The sequence below is a fragment of the Eucalyptus grandis genome, chromosome 5 (assembly GCF_016545825.1).
Source record: "Eucalyptus grandis isolate ANBG69807.140 chromosome 5, ASM1654582v1, whole genome shotgun sequence".
Classification (NCBI taxonomy): Eukaryota; Viridiplantae; Streptophyta; class Magnoliopsida; order Myrtales; family Myrtaceae; genus Eucalyptus; species Eucalyptus grandis.
Genome location: NC_052616.1, coordinates 13,271,729 through 13,295,521, shown reverse-complemented (window position 1 = coordinate 13,295,521; position 23,793 = coordinate 13,271,729). Strand labels below are relative to the sequence as shown.

At 40.2% G+C, this 23,793-nt stretch overlaps 2 protein-coding genes and 1 long non-coding RNA gene across 4 annotated transcripts; 1 reads left to right on the top strand and 2 right to left on the bottom strand.

Annotated features, from left to right (window-relative positions):
• Positions 1-490: 490 nt before the first annotated feature.
• LOC120293267 (F-box/LRR-repeat protein 2-like) lies at positions 491-3,742 on the bottom strand. 2 transcript variants are annotated; one of them, XM_039312311.1, is made up of 2 exons: positions 1,930-3,742; positions 491-1,071 (listed from the first exon to the last, which is right to left on the bottom strand). In XM_039312311.1, exon 1 carries the CDS (start codon positions 3,660-3,662, stop codon positions 1,962-1,964), a length of 1,701 nt encoding a protein of 566 aa, XP_039168245.1. In that variant the 5' UTR covers positions 3,663-3,742; the 3' UTR covers positions 491-1,071; positions 1,930-1,961. The 2 variants fall into 2 exon arrangements, with proteins under 2 accessions (XP_039168245.1, XP_039168246.1); XM_039312312.1 differs by having other exon boundaries at positions 491-1,064.
• An 8,151-nt stretch (positions 3,743-11,893) lies between these two features.
• Positions 11,894-14,496, bottom strand: LOC120293385. Its single transcript, XR_005551145.1, has 2 exons — positions 13,205-14,496; positions 11,894-12,243 (listed from the first exon to the last, which is right to left on the bottom strand). It is a non-coding gene; the product is annotated as an uncharacterized LOC120293385 (long non-coding RNA).
• A 1,142-nt stretch (positions 14,497-15,638) lies between these two features.
• LOC108959490 (disease resistance protein RPM1-like) lies at positions 15,639-20,117 on the top strand. The gene is made up of 2 exons (XM_039312607.1): positions 15,639-18,768; positions 19,699-20,117. Exon 1 carries the CDS (start codon positions 15,886-15,888, stop codon positions 18,748-18,750), a length of 2,865 nt encoding a protein of 954 aa, XP_039168541.1. The 5' UTR covers positions 15,639-15,885; the 3' UTR covers positions 18,751-18,768; positions 19,699-20,117.
• The last annotated feature ends 3,676 nt before the right edge of the window (positions 20,118-23,793 follow it).

Here is a 23,793-nt window from a genome sequence, read left to right as displayed (position 1 = left end):
AGTTGCATACATTTTTTTTTTTTCAGTTTTAAATAAATGAAATTAAAAAAAAACTAATATTAATCACTCAAATGGCTTTTCAAATGTGCTTTCTACCAAAAGGCATTTAAAAAAAAAAAATTGCTTCTCAAAGCATAGTTTACCAAACGACATTTGCTTTTGCCTAAAGTTCTTTAGGCTAAACTACTTTGTATTTTTTCAATGAATTTTCAAAATATTGAATCAAACGCATCATCTTTGTGGGGATAGAACCATTTATTGTACTATCAAAGTCAATTCTATCAAATCCCTTATATCATTAACCACGTTACTTTAATATGGGCAGACAATAGAATTAAACCTGCGTCTTCTCATTAAATTTGCCTTTCTAAATTGGGTGAAAGTGTCATTGTACTTTTACTTAATTCTTTCATTTGACGATGTAAATTGGATTATTACTTTATGAACTCCAATTAAATCAGTTTTAATGATAGGTCGGTAAGGCAACATTTGGATATGTGCATGGACTGGCACTCGCACTAAGATCCAGGACAGTCGCGGGGATTTGAATCCTTCCCTAAATGAATGACATGATGAACATGAAGTTTCTATGCCTAGCTCAAGGCAGGATCGCATGAAATTTCTATGCTTGAAGTGTGAGGCTGGGCACAAAGAAATGCCCTAACCGGCCATACCCAAGCCCACTCATTACCTACAAGATTCATCACTTTTACTATTCAACCAAAGCAATATAACAACATTATCACATTCAAATTTGCTATCTGCACAATGATACACAAAAGGTGCTCACATCTGAAGCATCGACCTTACATTCAAAATAATTCCAAAACCATGTTTATATATAAGACACAGCAAAGCATTCTGAACTTGCTGAAGATTGTGCCTACCGAATCAAGCAGACAATGAATTTCTTTCGTAGAGCTGCCGATTCATTCGTTTTGACTTTGAATGAGTATATGCTTCCGTGAGATTAACTATCTGAACACATATTGAGCTGGACCTATGGATGTCCAAACTTCATGCCTTGTAGAAATGCCCATCTAGTGGTGTCGTTGCTAGTGCCACTGTATACTAAAACAAAAATCATAATCCTTAGCTTCCAAATCGATCATAAGAGATTATGAAGATGTGCCATCCAAGTATGAAGTTGAAGCTCATGGATTCATTCTATCAAGACTAGCAACACTGAAGCACATATCAAGTACATATATAGAAGGAAGAAAGTGAAATGTAACTGAAGTGTGATACAGTTATGAGTAGTTTAAGAGAGATACAGGTATCCAACATTAACCTGACTAGTTCTGTATGAGTTATGCCTTCGAATTTGCTTCCACGAGTACTAGGCAAAAAGTGAGATGTAACTAAAACATGTCGTTGTTTGTATAAAATAGGTTGATATGAATTTGGGAATTATTCAGGCAAACAAACCTACACATTTAGCTTTAAACATTCAGGCACATTTCTTGTTCAGAACACAATCTGTTATTGACTCAAGGAAAATGACAGGTCTAGGAAGCTAGAGATATGAAGGAAGCAAGAACAACAACTACTAAAAGCTCAAGAAGTGGCAAAAGTCACCCCAAAGAAAACCTCTTTTTTCTTTTTCAGAACATGAAACGGGTGGAAAACAAAGCTACAGTCAAAATCACAAAAGAGGCCCAAAAATAGTTTAAAACGATAGAAAGGTAGAACACAAACTCGAAAAGATCAAGAACATTGGACCATACAGTGAATAAGAGTGAACCGTCAATAAAGTATCCAGTATTTTCACCCAAAAAAATAAAAAAAATAAAGTATCCAGTAACAACAACAATCAACAGAATAATGGCAAGTCCTATGAAAATGAGGTCCACATTGAAAAAAGCTACAACAACACACCATTCTACCAGAGAAAGATAAACAGGCATTGTCATCTTCGCAGACAATTACCTCATTGATTGTCCCTTTGAAGTCAATCACCATTAACAAGCCAACCCATGCTGCAAGAAGAAATCTTGGATTTCGGGTGGAACTAATCCGCAAGGTGGGACTATTCTCCTCAAAGATGGCCTCGTACACACCATCCAATTTAAAAATGGGAAATCGTCACCTACATTATTACAGTTCCATAGATTTATCTCCCTCAATGTATTGCAATTCTTCACCACCTCTTTTACCCCTTCATTCGACAGATGCACACAGTCCTTTAAGTTGAGATTCTTGAGATGGCAACATCTGCTTATAAATGCCACTAGTTGCTCGTCATTGAGTTTCAAGCCTTCCGCTTGCAAGACCTCCAACTGTGGGAGTTCAAAGTCGATGCATATATTCCTGATGTTTTTTAAACCAGAGATCTTCAAATAACAGATTTCGGGGCAGCTCTCTAGCACACCCGAAATACCATCCCCAGTTATCTTGAGACAATCGCTTACATCAAGATACTGCAAGTTGGGGCACATACGCCCGATCTTCTTGAGGCATTCGTCAGTCAGTTTACCATTATAAGGTATGCAAAGATGCCTCACTTGAGAATTCAGCACGATATCAGTTTCATTAGCATCATCCTCACTTAGGTTTGTCTTCCCCATTTTGATTGCCTTCAGGAAGGGACATTGTGTCATCAGGCTAAACAACGTTGTCATCGTGAGCTTCCAGCACTGACTGATGTTAATGTGGGTCAGACTGCGAAGTTGTTTGCATATCACGCTCATGTCATGATCTGTAAGGAAAAGCACTGCCTCCAAATCTAAGACCTTGATGTCCTGGCGATGTAGCATGATCATCTGAATCCCGTCGAAGGAAAACCCCAGAGCACACGAAAGTATGAGTCTCTTGAGCGGAATGTTTGCCTCCGCAACAGATATCAGCAACCTATCCCAGATAAACGAGCCCGCGAAATCCAGACTAACAAAACCCTTGGCGTGACCAAAGGAGTCCACCAACTTCGGACAAAAAATCGCCTCCTCTCTCATATAATTCAGGGCCAAGCGGACCAAGTGAGGCCTGTTCTCTATCAACGAAGCAATACCTTTCCCAGTAATTGAATTACTTTCCCCAAGCTTAATTTCCTTCAGAGACCGGCAATTCACCGAAAGAACCACAAGAGACTGATCAGAGACAGACGGATTACCCGAAAGGTTGATTCGCGACAGCCTCTGCAGCCTCAGCGACAGGGCCGAGATACCGTCGTCCGTAACCCGATCCAAATCGCTCTGCCCCGGATAGCTAATGTCGAGCTCTTCGAGCTTGGGAAAGCACTCCGCGATCGTAACCAAGTCGGGATCCTCCAGCAACCTAATATTGGACAGCACCAAGACCCTCAAAGCCCCGAACTTGGACCCCATCTCGCGCAACCCACCGAAGCGGAGGGACTCCCGGTTGGAGAGGTCGAGGCGTTCGAGGGGCAACGAGCACTTGGCGATCTGGCGGAGGACGGAGGACGGGTCGCCGTGGAACGAGCTGAGGTCGATGGACTTGAGGAACGTGAAGCGCTGCAGGAGGGAGCCAAGGCGGAGCGGGGTCAGTCCGTTGGTGATGGAAAGGCTGGTGCGGACGGTGTTGGAGATGCGTAGGAATTCCTTGCAGACGGAGGAGACGGACTCGACATCGGCGGAGACCAAGCGGCGGAAGACCTCATCCCAGCACTGATCGGGCAGCTCTTCCCACGGCGGTTGCTCCGGCATCGTCAGTAAAGCCTAGGATTGGATAACTTTCAATTCTTCCGTGCTTAAGCAGTAGCGTGTTGTTCCGTGGAGCTTAAGGTCCAAATTAGGGGAAGAAAGCGGTGTTTCCACGCCTCTGTCACTCGGTCAATCCTGTTTCCACGTAGTCCCTATTTCATGGCCACATATTTTTCCGGATAAGTAATGGAGGCGAAACAAAGGTGAACCTTCATCTTTAGAGTACAAATTTCCAGCTCATGAAATAACCCCTTAATCTAATTGTATACATCAAAAAAGACATACATTGAAGTTCGGATTTAATGCGAGATTCGTTAAACAATCGATGGTGTCCGTGAAACAATTAACAAGCCACCCAACTCATAATCACCTCTGCTCAATGTATGTTGGTTATTTAGTAACAATTTTTAATAATTCAAATTCAATCGAGTTCCTAGAAGTATTCTGATGATTTTTTTTATTTTAGCTTGTCAATACCAAATTAATGGGTAAAACAATAATCAGCCTTTTTAGTTGAACAGGAATCGGATGGCTCAAATACCTCAAATGCTTATAGCTGCCAATATTCTTTGGAAATTTACTAAGAAACATACCTTGTAGATCCAAAACATGGAGCATCTTGAAATTTGTCGGTAGAAGTTAATTGACGGAGGACTCTTGGGATTGCTGATGTGACTGCTCGAAAACGAATGGGAAGCGAAGTGGCTTGAATCGGCCTATATCTCGTACTATGTTCTGAATGGATAGGCGTCGAACAATATGAGGCCATGATTTGTCCTCTTCAAGAGCGACGAACACGAACCCCACATCCTTGGATTTAAAAACAGTGATCTCGTGAAGAATGGTGTGGACGTGGCAGGCTTTGATTCTTCCATGGGTGCTTGTGTCAGCCACTTCGATCACGTTTTTCAGCAGAAGCCTTTTCAAGAACTCATTGGCTTGCTCAAGTGCTCTATTCCCCGACTACTTGACGAATCCTTCCACTATCCATAACCGAATCAATTGGGAGCACTATATTGAATGATCGGATGGGTAGATGCTCAAGTAGAGAAAACATGATTTGAGATCATAGGGGAGCATATTAATGTTGACTGAGAAAATTTGAGATAAGTACACTAAAAACGTCAAAACTTGTGTACAATGCTTACTTTGATACCAAAAATTTCTTTTGGATCAGTTAAGTGTCACTTTTTTAAAAAAACGATCATTCAAGTGCTAACTATTATCATGGTTGTTAGAAATCCGATGTGATAATATTTTATTAGTTTCTCTATCCTTTGTGACTCGCTGGTGTGTTTAATCAACATATAACACATAAGCAACACAGTGTAGACATTTACCAAAAAAAAAAAAAAAACAACACAGTGTAGACATCTTGACAAATGATCATTTGAGTGCCAAAAATTGTAAATATAGATAATTTGAGTACCAATTATTGTTAAAAGTAATTACTTAAGAGTCAGTCGTTAGTAAAAAATGATCACTTTAGTGCTAATTATTATTAAAAAGTGATCAATTCAGTGTCAATCTCATTTAAAATGTAATCATTGTGCGACGTCATTTTGGATGTGCACGTGGACTAGATTTTTTTTTTAAAATGTGTCAAATCATATTAAAATTTTAATTGTAAATGCCACATAATCAATTTGACCGGAATATTTCGCCATAAGTACTTAAATGATATTTTTCTCCGATTTGGCACTTAAGTGAGCTAGTAAAAACTTTTGATACTAAAGCGAACACCGCACATAACTTTTGGCACTTCTAACGTACTTAATTTGAGAAAAATCTCTTCGTTGTTTCAATTTTGCCTTGGTTATCTGCCAGCGCTTTGCCAAGTCTGTTGCATTCCTCTCTCCGCTCGGTTAGATCAAGGGGCTTCGTGATGAATGGGCCACTAACTGCACTGATTGCGAGCGGCAATCTCCCGCACTTCTTCAAGATTTTCTTAGAAACTTGGGCGAAACCAGGCGGACATGAATCTTGCCTGAACGTTTTTCGGCAAAACAACTTCACTGAGTCCTCCCGAGAGAGGAGATCCATCTTGTAGACGTGACCTTCCAAGTTCTTAGCAAAGGTGTTTGCTTTGGCTTCATCTCGTCTGGTGATGATCAACCGCCCACTTGTTCCTACCAATAAGTTTCTGATCGAGTTGAGCAAATCCTCGCTCCACACGTCGTCTAAGACAAGCACATGTTGCCTCTTTTTCAGCAGCCTCTTGATCTCCGACCTCAGGGCAAGGTCGTCTATTCCTAGCAGGTTTATGTGATCTACTGGTTTACAGAAAAACTTCCAAGTCTCTCAGTTTTCAAGAGTTGATTGATGAACTGCTACGTTTGTTTTGCAATAAATGGTTTTAGAAATATTTTTTAAAGATGACCACTTGTATTACTTACAAAAATGAATTAACGAAAAAATATGTTCATTATAAATAAAAATATTTAGGCATAAATTATTGTTTATAATGAAAATATTTTTCATTGACTAATTTTTCTAAGCAACATAAATAATTATTTTTTGGAAAATACTTTTCAAATCATTGATTATCGTGAAGCAAACGAATTGTAAGGAAAACCACCTTAATGTAGGTACATCTCTTCATATGCAATGAAACTGTGTTGGACCAAAAACTAAACAAATAAATAAGATGCTTTTTATGCGATTGAACGGATATATTTTTAGCTCTAACTTGAGAAGTATTTAAGAGTTCCAACCTTTACTTGCTGGGAGTAGACGATCTGGAGCGAAACGCAAGTGATCCGTGCCCGTGTATCGAAACTGACAGCTTATCGGTGGTGGAAATGGTCACGGGCCAAACTCCAAGCCCATGGGCCCAGTGCCTGGATTTGCTGGCCTAGCTGAAGACAGTCAAGCAAGTCCATTGCCCTCGCGATACTAATCATTGTGCAAACTGGGTCGGTATTGCCCACCACAGGAATATCTTACCATCTTCTTGCTGGCTAACTTTACCCCCTCAGCGAAAAAAAAAAAAAAAAAAAAAAAAAAAAATCTTTACCCCCTCAGCCTCTTTGTGAATATTTTATGTTCAGAAACTCATATGTCATGTTCTAGCAGTGCTCGTTTATGAATGAAAAAGCTTTACTTTGACCCCAAAAAAGAAAAAGTCCCTTTATCGGTCCATGCACTAATGACTAAGCAATGGAGGCCGGAGATCATGAAGCTTAAAATCTAGCAAAGGATTCCAATTACTTCCATCTTAAAGAGGGATGCTAAGATCTTAAGTCACAAATGAATTTATTAATGTATCTAAGATTTCAAAAAAATTCATGAAAAATCCAGTGTCTCTCAATCGTCAGTGCCTTTTTTTATTATTATCTCGTATGCAAGGGGAGACTTGGTTTCTCAACGAAATGAGGAAACGAGCATGAGGAACACTTCCGAAAGCTCATGGGCTCCTCTTGTTTAGTATTTCATTTATGGATATGCTTTTGAGTCATCCTGTGTGAACCAATCTCATTGCATTGCGATCGAGGGTAGCAAAATTTATCGTGCCATGTCATTATGTTCACCTTAGCAATCGACGTGTACTAGTTTCTGATAACATGAGGCTTGAGTAAAAGCATGCCCAATAAGATGAAATATTGGTCCTTATTGGAACGTGTCAATATGTGTTTATGTCAAGCCAGATGCAAAGCTTCTCTCAGGTGATGAATTGATGTTATTTTATCTTTACTTGTGGCGAAGTTTGCCAAATACAAACTTTGCATCTTATCTTACTGTAGTTTGCTTCAAATCAAGGGAAAGGAACCCTGGTTGGCTATTTCACAAAGAAATGGGATTATCATATCACTTTGTTACTCTACTAAAAATTAGCCATTTCTTTCTCTTCTATCCTTGTAAGTGGTAGAATGTCACCAGACACATTATGATTAGAGATTTAGGGTCATTTGTCTCTAACTTTTTAGCATGAAAATTACTTTTTCAGCTTCCCAGCTAAAATTTAAAGTATCATTTGACTATTTGAATATTGTCAAAAAATATATGTGAATCTATTTCTCTAAATTTTTTATTTCAGAAGGTTTCAGATGCTTTGGATTATATAAAAGTTAAAATACGTAAGCCGTAGTCTGAAGAAAAAAAGTGAAAAGCAAAATTAGTTTCAAACAGACAACTAAAATACAGATACACTAGGATGATAGCCGAAGCAAACTTGGCGAGCTGATTTTAACGTAATTTTACTGAATTAAATTGCCAAATCTAGTGATGCTTATAATGTCAATTTGTTTTTCGAAAAATAAATATCTTTTGTTGCAAACGAATTAACGTAGGAGGACCAGCGCACAAGCATCTGTCATCAGTACTAAAACAAAGATTTTCCAGGGTCTGCAAAAGCTTTTATCTTAGCTCAGCAAGTGTTCTCTTGCGATCTTGCGATGGAAGTTCAAACTCAATTGCAGCAGACAACAGGATAGTGGCAACAACTCTTTAAGAAGTGCAGCTTTCAAGATCCAAGCAAGTCAAGCAGACCAGCCACTTGCAGGTCTGATGAAGCCAAAGAAACAGTAGAAAATGCCCCCAATTTGCTTTGGAAAGTAGCCATGGAAGGACAGACGACCTTCTGATTCGTCTTCCAGTTTGCGTAAAATGCGAACTTCCGTTATCACAAGTTCCATTTCTTTATCCTATCAAAGCTTTGCAACCTACCGAGTAGGTGTGGCCCGTCAATGAGAGCAAACTTAGGCGCATTTGGTTTCAACCAGACGAGACTGATGCTGACTGCTTTGAAGTCCTGACCCAATCCCGTTCTGTGTCTGAGGTGAACTCCCTATCTGTCTTCTGAGTTGAATCGGGAGATATGCAGCCTTTCCAGCCACAAAAAATAAAGCCATGCATACGAGCCTGCATATCAGACAAATTCGCGAAGCCACAATCGCAAGTTAAGGGCTCGAGTTGTGTAAGAATGGCGAGTTCATGTCTGAAAAACCAGTTGTCTTCAGAGCGTTGCTGTTAGATTCGCTAGCCATTGTGTCCATCTTGGATATAGTGATTTAGCCATTACCTCATCATATCAGTTTTCTAGATCTTTTGGAAATCAGCATAGTCCTTTGCGTATTTTTAAAAATTGGGACTTGGTTCTCATGTGTGTGCATATGATGTGTTGGATAGTCTATAGAAATGTTAAAGTAGAGAGAGCTATTATGGTGAAATGCAAACTCAATTTAGACGTGTTCATTTCCTAACGGAAGGCTAATGTAAAGTTTATAGGTTTAGATCTATCTAAAGTAAACCCTCCCATGTAAGATGTTAAGATTGTCCCACATTGGTTATAGAAGGAGCTGGAAGTCGATTTTTAAGTACGAGAGAAAACCTTATTTGAAAGTTAGTTTTTGGGTGAGAGATGCTCAACACCAATCAATGTCCGAATATTGAAAAGAGGGAACACAAGTCTACCCCCATCAATATTTTTCTGACATAGAATATTAATAATTGGATGAGCTTGGGTCCCGTGAAATTTCTCGTCAAATCCCTAGCGAAAGCCCGTCAATATATTCTAACATAGAATACTAATAATTGGGCGAGCCAGGGTCACGTAAAATTTCTAGTCAAATCCCTAGCGATCGAGGGTAGTAATTATTATTTTGCCACGTCATCGTGTTTGTCTCAGTAATCGACGTGTACTGGTTTATGATAATATGAGGCTTGACTAAAACACATGGCCCAACAAGATGTTGGTTCTTATTGGAATGTGTCAAAATGTGTTGTGTCAAGCCAGACACAAAGCTTATCTCAAGTGACGTGTTGATGTGATTCTATCTTAACTTATGGCTAAATTTGCCAAATACAAGCTTTGTATCTTATCTGACTGTAGTTTGCTTCAAATCATGGGAAATGAACCTTAGTTGGCTATGTCACAAAGAAATGAGATTATCATATCACTTTGTTACTTTGCTAAAAGTGAGCCGTTTCTTCCTTTTCTATCCTTATAAGTGTGGAATTTGACCAGACAGATTGATTAGAGACTTAGTCATTTGTCTCTCTTACTTTTTAGCAAGAAAATTACTTTCTCAACTTCCCTGCAAAAATTTGAAGCATCATTCGTAACTCGAATATTGTAAACATATATATGTGAATCTATGTATCTAAAATTTGTGATTTCGAAAGGTTTTAGGTGCTTTGGATTATATAAAAGTTAAAATGTATAAGCCATAATCTGAAAAAAAAAAAAAAAAAAAAAAAAGAACAGTGAAAAGCAAAATTAGTTTCAAACGGACAAATAAATACAAATACACTAGGATTATAGCCTAAGCAAACTTGGCGAGCTGATTTTAGCATAATTGTACTGAATTAAATTGCCAAATCTAGTGATGCTTATATTGTCAATTTGTTTTTCGAGAAGTAAATATCTTTCATTGCAAACGAATGAATGTAGAAGGACCAGCGCACAAGTATTTGTCATCATACAAGTTAAACAAAAATTTTCCAAGGTCTGCAAAAGCTTTTATTTAAGCTCAGCAAGTGTTCTCTTGCCAACTTGCAATGGAGATTCGAACGCAATTGCAGCGGAGAACGGGACAGTGGCAACAACTCTTTAAGAAGTCCAGCTTTCAAGATCCAAGCAAGTCAAGCAGACCAGCCACTTGCAGGTCTGATGAAGCCAAAAAACTGCAGAAGACGCCCCCACATTTGCATTGAAAGTAGCCTTGGAAGAAAAGACGACTTCTGATTCATCTTCCAGTTTGCGTAAAACGAGAACTTCCATCATCACAAGCTCCATTTCTTTATCCTGTCAAAGTTTTGCAACCTGCCGAGTAGGTCTGGGCCGTCAATGAGAGCAAACTTAGGCGCATTTGGTTTCAACCAAGCGAGACTGATACTGACTGCTTTGAAGTCCTGACCCAATCCCATTCTGTGTCTGAGGTGAACTCCCCATCTGTCTTCTGAGTTTGAATCGGGAGATATGTAGCCTTTCCAGCCTCAAAAAATGGAGCCATGTATACGAGCCTACATATCAGACAAATTCTTGAGGCCATAATCGCAAGTTGAGAGCTCAAGTTGTGTAAGAATGGCGAGTTCATGTCTGAAAAACCAGCTGTCTTTAGAGCGTCGCTGTTAGATTCGCTGGCCGTTGTGTCCATCTTGGATGTAGTGATTCTGTCATTACCTCATCATATCAGTTTTCTAGATATTTTGGAAATCAGCATGGTCCTTTGTGTATTCTTAAAAATTGGGATTTATTTCCCATGTGTGTGCATATGATGTGTTGGATAGTCTATAGAAATGTTAAAGTAGAGAAAGCTAGTATGGTGAAATGCAAACTCAATTTAGGCATAATGGAAGGCCAATGTAAAGTTTGTGGGTTTAGATCTATCCAAAGTGAACCCTCTCACGTAGGATGTTGAGATTATCCCACATTGGTTGTGGAAGAGGCTGAAAGTCGATTTTTAAGTGCAAAAAAAAATCTAAATGTTTGAGTTAGATTTTAGAGTGAGGAATGTTCAAGACTAATCAATATCCGATCATGTGTGAACTCATACAAAGTTGTAGCGATACTAATAATACTTGCGCCTGATTTGAATCCTTCACCTACCGTGTGAAAGGATGAACATGAAATTTCCATGGTTAGCTTTTGGTAGTGTGAAATTTCTATGCTCGAAGCATGGGTTAGGCTGGGCTCGGAGATATGCCCCGACTAGCCATGCCCAAGCCCACTTATAAACTACAAGAAATATAATTATATTAAAATCTTGGCCCGAGGCCAAAAGTTGCCCAACCATCGTATAGAAGATATAGCAAATAATAATGTTTCATCCGGGGCAGCTTCAATAATTGTTTTGGACAGGATGCAAATGAATTTTGTATGATCTGTCTATAGTAGTACAAAATTGTATTATTTATTAAATGAGGGAAATCTATTACTTTTATCATTGATGATTGATATATAAACCAAGAATTTAAAAGTCTATTATATTGGCAATACTTCTTTCAATAAAAATTGCTATTTAAAAAAAAATACAATTGAACGAAAATAATCACGTTGTTCTTTCAAACTAGCTAATTAAGATTTGTTAAAAACCTCAACTATTCCAAAACTAGTTGTTTTGTAATCACGCTTATACCTGGAGTTAGGAGTGTCAATGGATGGGTCGAGTTGGGTTTCCATGCAACCCGACCCGACCTGACCCTAAAGTGGTGTGTTTTCTCTTAGACCCGAACAGCATATGACCCAAACGAAAACACAAGTCGGATTGGGTGGTTACAATTGAAATGCTTCCTAAAAATAACACCGCGCAATTGAGCTACAAATAAAATCTGGTGGTTCATGCTATTACATTCTCTACAACATCCTCCATCATTACAATTTACAACTGCTGATTGAATCCAAAACCTCGGCATGGACAATAAGATTCCCAATCCTCTTTACTTAAGTCATTGGCACAATAACCTGCAAAGATTATTAGCTTTGACAGCAAAATCTGCAGATGATTCATATTGACAAGTCAACATGACTCTGCTTTCGAAAGAAATCAAGCAAGAGCATTTTCTCCCTGAGGTTGATTTTCCTTTCTGGCTTTGGCACATTTGATCCGTCTGTTGCACCTTTTGGATAACAAGATACCACCAACTGGAACCACTCAATAACCAAAAGAAAGAACTCATTCAATAGTACAATCAGCAACGCTCAAACCTCCAGGGTCCTTCAGCATACCCCAGAAAAAAAATGACCATAATTGCTCAATCACAGCATAACTCTAAATTCAGATTTTTTCCTCCCAGATGACAGCCATGCTCTTATTTGCAGCGGAATAAGAGCATCATGGAGTTGTGCCAGACTGCCTACCGAACAGTCCATTTAGATTGGGCGGTGAAATTTCAAACAAGCATGAGCACATCGCAAATGATAATAAAGAAAAATCCAAAGACCAAAGCTTCAGAATGACATAAATTAAGATAGACATAAAACAAAGCTCTATGAAAACAAAAGAGAAACAATACACCCCAACTTTCCACGCACAGCATCAAACTTACCTCAAAGAAATCTCTTGACATTCAGTCAATAATGTGTGGTTCCCATATCTCCTTTACAATACTAGATCACAAGACAAAAGACATCCAAAAGTGCAGAAACCAATTAAAATAGCTAGTGGTCGTCTCAGAACAACATGAAATTCTTTACTACAAAGATCTGCCATCACAAAAACACCAGTTCAAAAGCGTTTGCAGATAAATCTAAAAATATAAAAGCAAAAAGAAAACCAAACTAAACCACATGTAGGCAAGGACACAAGCACAGAATCCCCCAGAAAATCAAACACAAATTCCACATTCCTTCAATCCTAATTTATTTCGCCTTAGACATCAATTTAACAGGCAAAAAGCATGCACCACCGAAATGGATCTAATCATCCACCTTCAAATCGCTCAGATCTACCACAAAGAGCCGACACACAGAACCTCCTCCACAGACAATCGCATCATGGATCTTCATCAGAAACAAGAAAATCACAGGACTAAAACTGCTCAACGTAGGTGGACCAAAAGGATCAACGAAGACTCCTGGTGTGAGGAAGAGGAAAAGAGCAAACCTCGCTTGTGGCCAGTGCCTTTCTCGACGGTATGGCACAGAGCACACTTCGTCTTGAAGATCTTCTCCCGACCTTTGGATTGCCTGGTAGAGCTTCAGTGAAGGGTGTCACTGTCATCCTTAGGTATGGTACTAACCTAAGGAGTCTTGTTGACAAGGCCTACAGCCACCTAACCAAACGAGAATGGCATAATCCTGGCACTCTAAGATGCTAGAGATCATAGTCCAACTATTAATTGGTCAAAAGAAAACATCTATGACCAGATATCGAGAGCAACATATCATATCATTTCCAATACAATCCCTCTATGGCTACATGGATGGACTCTTCTCCAATTTGGCCAAGAAAAGGATCAAGTAGTTTAAGATATGAGATATCCTTAATAGGTCTTACAGATTCCTAAAGGCCCATTCAATCGAAAATTAATTTTCCCTACTCCGCCCAAGGCAAACCAATCCCAGGAACTCAGGTGGGCAAAAGACATCGTTTTACAGAAAGCATAGACATCAATTTGAAATATTTGGAAAGCAAAATTCTCTACCCTGAGCCAAAAAAAATCCAATAGTAAATAATCCCCACCATTTATTCATGCACATAATCTTGAATGCAAGGAGTAGTTATGAAATTCGAAGACAAAAGCTAAAAATAGAAGACTCAACACTCGTACAAAGACAAATGGAAGGAAAAGTCACCTAATTGGCTGGTATGAACGACCGGGGACACAGACCAAGTAACCTCCAGAACTCCCAAAAACCCTCATACCAAAATGCCACAAGAACGTCGCACCAGTGCCATAAACAATCAATTAAAACAGCAATAGCACCCCATAATCACGCCACAACGAAAACTCTACTTGAAAAAAACAAGATTTATCTTCCAATTCCACTAGCAACCAGTCCCACAAGCAATCCAACTGCAAATGACCGACAGATCAGACCAGAACAGCCATGACAGCCGCCAAACAACGAAGAAATGTAAACCCTAAGAGCGAGGGAGACCTCAAAGCAATCCAAGGATGCTCGAATGCGAAAGAGAGGACGCGCCCTGCCCTCAGAACACTGGTTGTGGGACAGGGAAATGGGAGAGAATCGACTATGAGCCCTTCGAAAGAGGGTCTCCTCCCACTTTCGTCACCCACCCTCTTCGATCTCGCATTCACGAAGTGCACGCCATTTCTCACGCTGCAAAGAGGGCGTGGAGACGGTTGGCGAGCGATTATCATGAGGTCGGCGATCGGGCGGTTCAGGCGAAGGAAAAAATGCCCCGAAGGAGTTGGTCGTCGTCTTGTGGAAGAGAAGACGGAAAGCGTCGGGAAGAAAAATTTCTATTTCTTAACATAATTGACAAAAAATAAATTTCTAAATCTGATTCCTAGATAAATTTTTAAGAAAGATAAACAAAATTTTTTCCTCTCGGCCGAAGAACAGCGGGTGGCAACAGGCGGTGGCAGACAACACTCAGCCGCGACAGGCAACGATGAAGGACAACGGTCAATGAGAGATAAGCAGTCGATGTTGAAGATGAGCGAAGAGAATGCTCATTTCTATTTCAGAAAGGGTTAATATCCTAAATATCTCTAAATTGGTACATTCATGACAAATTTATTCAAAATTATTTTTTTAATTACCAAAAATTCTCAAATTGATATACCTTTGACAAATTTATCCTAAACTATTACACTTGTGACAAATTTACCCTATGTTAGTTTTTATTAAATTTTATTATCAAATTATTAAGTTAAATGATACGTAATGTTAATTGATATACCAATTTGGGATTTTACACTATATTTGTCATGAGTTTATAATTTTTGTGATTTTTTTTTTTTGTGATATTAATCAAATTCAAATGGAGGTATATATGTTACAAATTTACCAGTTTGGATTTGTCGTATACCAATTTGAAGTTTTTCAATGTATTAACTCTTTCGGAAATAGAAAAGTAAAACCTTATTATTTCTCTTTTTTATTATCAATTTATTTATGGAATAAATTTTTTTCTAAAATTAAAAAATGAATCAAATGAATTTTTATTTCAAATTTATTTTTGAAACTAACAAATAGAGGCTTAAAATAAAATAATTATCATGTGCACTCGAGGATGTTTGCAAATTAAATTATTATTTGAACATGAAGTACACCCGGCCCTTAATTAACCCCCAAAACGTTGGGTCGGTCCAGGTTGGGCATTATTGACAGTCGGAGTGCCAAAGTTTGTAACCATATCGAAAAACAAACTAAAATGCAAATGCCTCCAGGGAAATGAGAAAATATTTTACAGACTTGGATGACGTCACCGAAAGGATATTTCGAGTGTGTGCTCGAAAGATTATTGAAATATGATTAATTGGGTTCAGTAGAACTCGTCTATAAAATACTTGCTCGAAGAAACGGTACAGCCAGGCCAGTTCGATGGCCGACTACATCCCCTTCCTCCCTCCCTCACTCCCTCCCTCCCTCTCTCTCTCTCTCTCTCTCTCTCTCCAGCCAGGCCTCGTTCCAGTTTCATCGCTGACTACGTCCCCTGCCTCCCTCAGCCAGGCCTCGTTCCAGTTTCATCGCTGACTACGTCCCCTGCCTCCCTCAGCCAGGCCTTGTTCCAGTTTCATCGCTGACTACATCCCCTCCCGCCCTCCCTTCCTTTCTCTCTCTCTCTCTCTGATCCAACCAGCAAAGGAGAAAATGGCGGAAGCCATAGTGCCTTCTCTGATAAAGCTGATTCCTGACGTATTGAAACTATTGAAAGAAGAATGGAGACTCGGTTCAGATGCTAAAACGGAATTAGAGTATCTCAAGGACTTGATCGGAGCCATCGGGCGCTTCCTCAAGAAAGCCACCTTGAAGGAGGTCATCGATGAGGATCTCAAAGTGTCCATGAAGCGAATGCGGAAGTTTCTTTATGACTCTGAAGATGCTATCAATGATTTCATGGAACGTGGAAAATGTAAGTGGGAAGGTCTTGGTGTCTACATTTACAAACACATCAATCGCCGAACTTTTGCTTCCGAAGCAAAAAGTATAAGACAGATTGTAGAGAATTACAAAACTACACTGGAGATTTCAAATAAATTATCCGCAGACCATGCCAAGTCCAGCTCGGCCTGCCATCAGTCGTTGTCCATTGCCTTTTCCAATGAGAGGGACAATGAGTTGGTGGGCATTGAAACGGCAAGGGGCCAGCTGGTTCGATGGCTAACAGCGGACAGTCCGACGCGGAAAGTGGTTTTCGTGCACGGCGCGCAAGGAGTAGGGAAGAGTACTCTAGTGGGCGCCGTGCTTCGTGATGAAACAGTAAGGAGTCACTTCAATTACTACGTGTGGATCAATTTAAGAACATGTGAGTTGGCCGACGACAAAGCGGCGGCACTCATGAAGGCAAATGCACGGATGTGGAATCCGACCCAGAAGGACAGCCTCGGATCCCAACGCGAACTCGGAGAGGTTTTCGAATCCTTTTTGTGCGGAAATATCACGTGGGCACTCGTCTTAGATGATGCAGGCAGCACGCATGTGTTCGAGTGTCTCCAGAGTCTTCTAGCTCGTGCTCGTCCCAGCGTGCTCGTCACGACTCGGGACAGCAGCCTACAATCTAACTCCAGAACTTACTTGAATCTTCAAATGGCACAATCTGATGGTGCTCCTCTCGAACCTACCAAACTATTGTATGATATCCGCCATTTCAAGCATCCTCCCCTTTCCTTGGAAGATTCTTCGACTCTACTTTGCCAGAAGACGTTCCAGATGGATTGCCGTCCAAATGTTTTAAAAGATGCTTTTGACAGCATTGTAGAACAATGCGGAGGATTGCCACTTGCGATTCTTGCGGCGTCCAACCTTTTGAGCGATATTCAGGGTGGTGTTAATGGCACTCCTCAAGGTGTTAAATGGAAAAAGTTGAGTAGCAGGCTCGGAGAAGCACTGCTATCCAAAGGGGACAAAAGTGGCCCAATTAGAAGGATTATAACTCTGCGCATGGACCACCTTCACGATGTCCGTGCTTGTCTCTTTTACTTGAGCATCTTTCCGTTAGATTGTCTCATAAATTGCTCCACATTGATGCGGCTATGGATGGCTGAAAGATTTATTGAGCAGAAGGGTACTGACCCTGTCCAAACAATCGCAGAGGAAACCCTGAAAAAGTTAGTAGATCATAATTTATTTCAGAAGGTGGAGAAAACTAGTTATGAGAGGGCCAAAACTTGCCGCATTTACAACATTCTGCATCAAATCATTATTTCCAAGTCGAAAGATGATGAGTTTGCGATGATTGTTGCCGACCTAGAAGAAGAATGGCCTGAGACTCTATTGCGCCTGTCCATTCACAGCAAAATGGACAGGATAAAAGATGGCACGAGGGTCAAACGACTTCGCTCCCTACTTATCTTCGCTGAGGTGTACCCAGATTGTATGGAAGCACTGTTGAAGCAGGTTAGCAGGCTTAAGGTGCTAAATATTCAAGATTCTTCATTGGAAGAGTTTCCCAGAGGTATTTCTCTTTTAAGATGTCTTACGTACCTCCGTTTAACGGGTATCAAAGTAATTGAAATTCCGGAAGGCATAGAAGCTCTTGAACATCTGGAAACCCTAGATCTCAAAGGTATTGACGTGCCTAAACTACCTAAGAATATTTTGAAGCTGAAAGCACTCCGTCATCTGTTAGTATACAGATCCAACCCAAGTCCGGCTCCAGGTAGTCACCCAAAGTACGGTGTCAAGGCTCCATCCGGATTAGAAGTCGGATGCTTGACATCATTGCAAAAACTATGCTTGATAGATCTAAACCAAGTCGAGGAAAGGAGCAAGCGGTCAAACATTAATCATGGGAAAATATTGCTAGGAGAACTCGGGAAACTGAAAAATTTACGAAGGCTAGGGATCTCGAATCTGAGACTCGGCCATGTAGAGAATCTTTGCTCTTCCATTGGGAATTTAGAAAAACTGGAAGCATTACATCTCATTGCCGCTAGAGATAATGATGGGATAGTAGATCTTTCAAAGGTGGATAGAAGTAAAGCATTTCCATTTCTTCAGCGGGTTCACTTGACAGGACATATGACAACTCTTCCTAACTGGATACTCACTCCTAGTTTGGCCAAATTGTTCATCAGGAAGAGTCGATTGACTGAAGATGCTTTCCAACATTTTAAGGGGTTACCGTGTCTGAAGCATCTAGATTTGCAAGATGCATTTTATGATGTAAGGGAGATGGAGTTTGAGGAAGGGGATTTTCAACAACTTCGCTTTTTAGGCCTGGACACATTTCCTAGCCTTGAATCCATGACAGTTAAAGAAAAGGCACTACCGGCTCTCAAAAAATTACTCCTGTCCCGATGCAGTAAATTTAAAAAAGTGCCCCAAGGTTTACTGTTGAAATGCCTCGATTTTCATGAGATGCCCTATGAATTCGAGAAAGCTGTCAGACGGAATAAAGCAGTTCACACGCACAAAAAACTCTGGCTTGAAGCAGCTGTGGTGGATGGCGACCCGATGGACCTCATAACGGACCGTCCAGAGAGCTTTCGGCGGCGTGTTGAAAGCAGGAAATAGTTCCCTCAAAGGCTCCAGGTAAACCGTATTCCAACTGAAATTGAAATAAAATTGCAGAGTGTAGGCCAAGTAGGCTCGCGAAATTAAGTCAATTACCCTATGAAAGGGTAACGCTCTTCCATTTGTCCAATCATGTCTTGTCTCACAAAATAGTTAAGATTTGATTGACGAGAGAATCCCCAGCGGACTCCGAGGTCAAGGAGTAATGTCATGGAGCAATGGAGTTGCCTCTTGAACTGAAACCCGCACTAACTGCATTGTGGTTTTTCACTTTTGTTGGGCGGATTGAGTGATTTTGATTGGTTTTCTTTCCGAGCCGTTTCCTATACTTTTTTTTTTTAATAAAAACGAAGTCATCTTTGGAGGGACGTGGGCTCCCTCATGAGCTTTTAGCAGTTGTTGTTCTTGTTTCTCAGTAACAATAGGTCCCCATGCTTGTCATTTTGCTTGGGTTATTTACAAATGGGGTTCAAGGCAATTAAGAAATGTGCCTTAATGTTTATAGCTAAAAGAGAAATGCGGAGGTTTGTTTGCCTGAATAATTTAGAGCTGCTCTAATACAAGCCTGTTTTTAACAAACAAAAAAAGATGTTTTAGTTACCTGTTCACTTTTGCTCCATGCTTGTCGAGACAAATTTAAAACCATAAGCTCTAATTTCTTGCTAGCCAGGTTAATGTCCTGACGAGTATGTCTCTCTCAAACTACTCATAACTGCATCACCCAGTGATGATTTCTATCACTTTTCACTTTCTTCCTTATGTACATGTCCCTGATATATGAATGCCTGCCTGCAGCAGACTAGGTTTTTGTATGAAGTGATCCGAACATGATTTTTATCCAATGTCGCCATTTATGCTTTGCTGTTAGTGGTTTTAACTGATTGTATCAAAGAGCCTTTGGCTTCAAACTTAGATGACGTATCATCATAAAATCTTTTATTGGATTAGGAAGCTGAGACATGTGATTTTTGTTGCGGCCGGCAATGGCACCAGCAACAGCTTACTAGATGGGCATGAAGATTGCATATTCTCAAGTCCAGCTTGATATGCGTCCAGATAGTTGATCTAATGGAGCATATAATCATTCAAAATGGATGGAATAGGCAGCTCTATGGGAGAAATTCATTGTCCGCGTGCTTTGCTAGATTGGGTCTTCAGCAAGTTTGGAATGCTTTACTATTTATTTCTTGTGTTTTTTGCAATTGTTTAGAATAAACATGTCCCCGTGACATATGTGTGAGGTGTGTGGCAGTGTGTACCCATAACGGTATTCTTCAAGTGTGGTTACACGTCATTTCATTCCTATTTTGAATGTAAAATAAGCTTGATGCCTCGGATGCGTGCAACCATTTGTGCGTCACTGTGCAGAGAGCAAAATTTGAATGTGACGTTGTTGTGAAGTGTTGGATTGAATGAGTAAATTCGTTTGAGTACATTGCTGGCGATGAAGGATCAATAGCTTGGTAATGATAAGTGACATCCAGTTATGGACGCAAGGGTTGGCTGATGACTCGGTGAAATTGCCCCCTTCTCCAATTGTCTCTTCATGGTTAGTACTATTTGTCTCGGTCATTTTACCGAGCATTGTCTTGTCTTTTCCCTTCTTCAAGCTCAAAATATGTTATGATTTTCACTTTAAGAATTCTCGAAATGAATTTCCCAAAGTGGACTTATTTTTTCAAAAGAGCTTTAAGACTTTAGAGTGGTACTTGCCTATGCCGGAAACGATCCCAGATTGATTAGATTAGATTTGATTGATTAGGTTTGATTGATGGGATTGGTTACTTGGGGAAGGCTTCACAGGAATCCGCCCCAGGGGGTTACCCAAGTTTGGTTACAAGCCCCCGGCGGTTTGTCATTACCCCATTTTACTGTTGGGGTTGACTCCGATAACAGAATCAGTTTAAGGACATGCTCAGGTCCATATAATCCCAACCCTAGGTAGGTCTTTTTTTTTTTTTTTTTTAAATTTAGATAGGTCAAGGTTGGAACTCTTCATATTTCGCTTTCGAAGAAACAGAATGTTGTGGAGCTGCCACTTGTAACGAAATCCCCATCAACTCTTCATATTTTGCTCCTTGTTTCCTTAATACCCATAGCTTCCCATATCTATAATTTCCCTTGGGTTATTTATGTGACATCCTGAATTTTCAATCATGTTTTCAATTGAATAAATCGAGCCTTTCATTGACGCGCTTATAGTGTTATTCTCTGAGCCGATCACTAATGAAATAACTAGACTATCTAGGGAAGTCATTAATGGATTTTAACGCAATAGACTTGAGAATTCGACCAGAAATCAACTGCTTGACTGTGCCAATTTGCAAGAGTCATTACGGCACAATTAAAAATTGATCAGAGACTGGAGATATGTCGATTCGACTGAAGTGTGTGATTAAGTGTGGGTGATTCCACTTGATTGCAAAATTATCATCGATCGGCACTAGACCGATTTTTTGTCGTTTTGGGTACCTTGTGTCCGTAACTGAAATCTCGAGATTTTTACGATAATCGAGAGTTGCCAATGTGTTGAAGATGTACGTTGTGGCTCGAAAATAATCAATCACGGGTCAATTGTACTAAAAAATTCATAAAAGCTACCTAGTAGGTTAGGTCACGCTAAAATCGCGTTAGATTGAAAATAATCGTGAATTTGAACTCAATTACATACCATGAATGGACCTAGACTTAGAACCAGGGAAGGAGAGTAAATTTCCTACAGGTATGCATCCCACAGTGGGCGAACAACCCCGTTTAAGCCCTTCAGGGACAGCCTTTTAGCAGGAAACCACTCAGCCCTTTAGTTTAAAGCCTAGAGACACTTAGAGATGCCAGGATGGAAACGTTTCTAACCTACCCAAGCTGCATTTCTTGAAGGATCCTACCAGGCTGGAGAAGAAGAGGGAATTTAGAAGGCCATGGAGAGATTTACACCAAGCACACACTTTACTTCAGGGGACTCTGCCCAAAACATTACACCCTCCTTGCCTTATATAGGCAATAAGAGGTCACAAGGACACACACAGGGACCTAGCTCACGGGTCCGGATACAAACAGGGGCACCGAAAGGGAATTATTCGCACACTATGAATAAAAGAATCGACTGCGTGAACAGGTACATTCTCTAGCCTAGTGCTACAGTAAAAGTGAACAGTGACTTGCTACAGTGATTTGTACGGACTCAACGGTCTCGTCCGTCATGAGCGTTGTAGCTACAAACTGAGTCATCCGAGCTGTCTTCTAGGAGATGTGCTTCGTATTTCTGTTCAAGGGCTTCAAGGTCCTCTGGTGAGAGGATTTGATTCAACCTTCGTGATGAGGATGCTTGTTCATGAGCCCAATGTGATGCTTCTTCTTCACCCGGTTGTATTTTCATCTTCTCGGGTGTCGGGAATTCTTGGGCCGAGGCCGCTTGGATGGCTCGCATAGAAGGATGCGTCCATGCTTTGGAATTGTTCGTAGGGATCCCGGGACGAGGTCCTCCAAAGCGTGCATAGGGGTCCCAGGTGGATTGGACAATATCATCTTCGCTTGTCATTTCAGGCTCTTGGGACGATGAGGCTTGTCTCGTATTGTCCGAGTGCTTCCTTAGCTTCGGTGCTAGGTCATAATGATCCCACGTAGTGGGTGCATTTTTCCAAACATCTTCGGGAATGGTCTTGTTTTCCGGCATAGGATTCTCTCGGAGTTCTCGATATTCATGTTCACAAAGTCGAACGTATCTAGGATAAGATTTGTAAATTTGGGCTTCTCGGCTGCTCAAGTTAGGTTTATAGGATGTGGTTCCTATTTCTAGTGGTGCATCGAGAATACTTCCATTATTTATGCAAAAATTCCAAGGATGTCGGAAAAACAGGATGGTATGAACCTCAGGATTTGGCGTCATAGATCTCAGTTCTTTTTCCAGGTCTTGTTTCCAGCATGTAGGATGATAGAACCAATTTAGAAATTCTAAAAGATTTCTATCACATTCTTTTTCAATGTTTCTTCCGAGCAGAATATCCTTGTGAGGTTAGCAATGAATCTTCGTTGGGATTTCAAAAGCTATCGATACTTATTGGTTAAGTACCATAATAACGTTTTGAGCTGTTCGGGAAATCATCTTCCTTCCGTGATAAGAGGATGAATGAATGGATAATTCATATTTAACCCAAAAGGATAAAGAATCGAACCTCCATTGAATCTGAATAGGTCTGTGTGGCTTTGGCACATGAGGTTCTCCAAGTTCTCAGCAAGGCTGTCGTTCTGGATTTGCTGGATAATCTCTTGGAGATATTTCCAGCTTTGTAAATCTTTGATGTTTTCGATTTTGTATTTTACTCCATGGTTGAGCATATGGAAAGCAGGCCTTTTGATATACATGTTGATCTCGGCTGGTGCTTTTGGCCTTGATAAGAAGTCAGCAAGTACATTCTTCTTTCCAGGAATATGCTTAGTTTCAAATGAGTATTTTGAAAACCATTCTGCCCATCGAAGCGTTGCGAATTTGGAATCATTTACGTTTAAACTTGGTCATCCGAGGGAAAGATGCCATGTCTAATTCTACCGTAAAGTGGTGGCCAATAAGATGAAACTCAAACTTTTTGATTCCATTTTTGACTCGCTAAGATTTCTTTGAAAGTGGAATGGTAATGCATTTCAGCTTGGGAAAACTTTCCACTTTTATGAGCACAGAGGAGTCTCTTACCATCAATTTCTTCAAAAAGAACAAACTACCCAAGATTCATCACTGGCGTCAGTTTGGAGAATCCTTTTGCCTGTTGATGGTATTTGTAATGGTGGGAGATTCTGCATAATCTCTTTGAGTTCAGCGACTGCTTTGGTATGGGCTTTTCCCCAAGGTGGGGAATTCTTCTTCAACATGGATTGCAAAGGAATCGAAGCTTTGCAATGTTTGGGAAAAAAACCCTGAGATAGTTAATTATCCCAAGAAATTGATGAACTTGCTTTGTTGTGAAGTTGTCCTGAGGAAACTTCAATAATTCTTGAGCGATATGTGGCCCTGGGTAATATGTACCTTTGTTAAGGTGCATACCAAGAAAT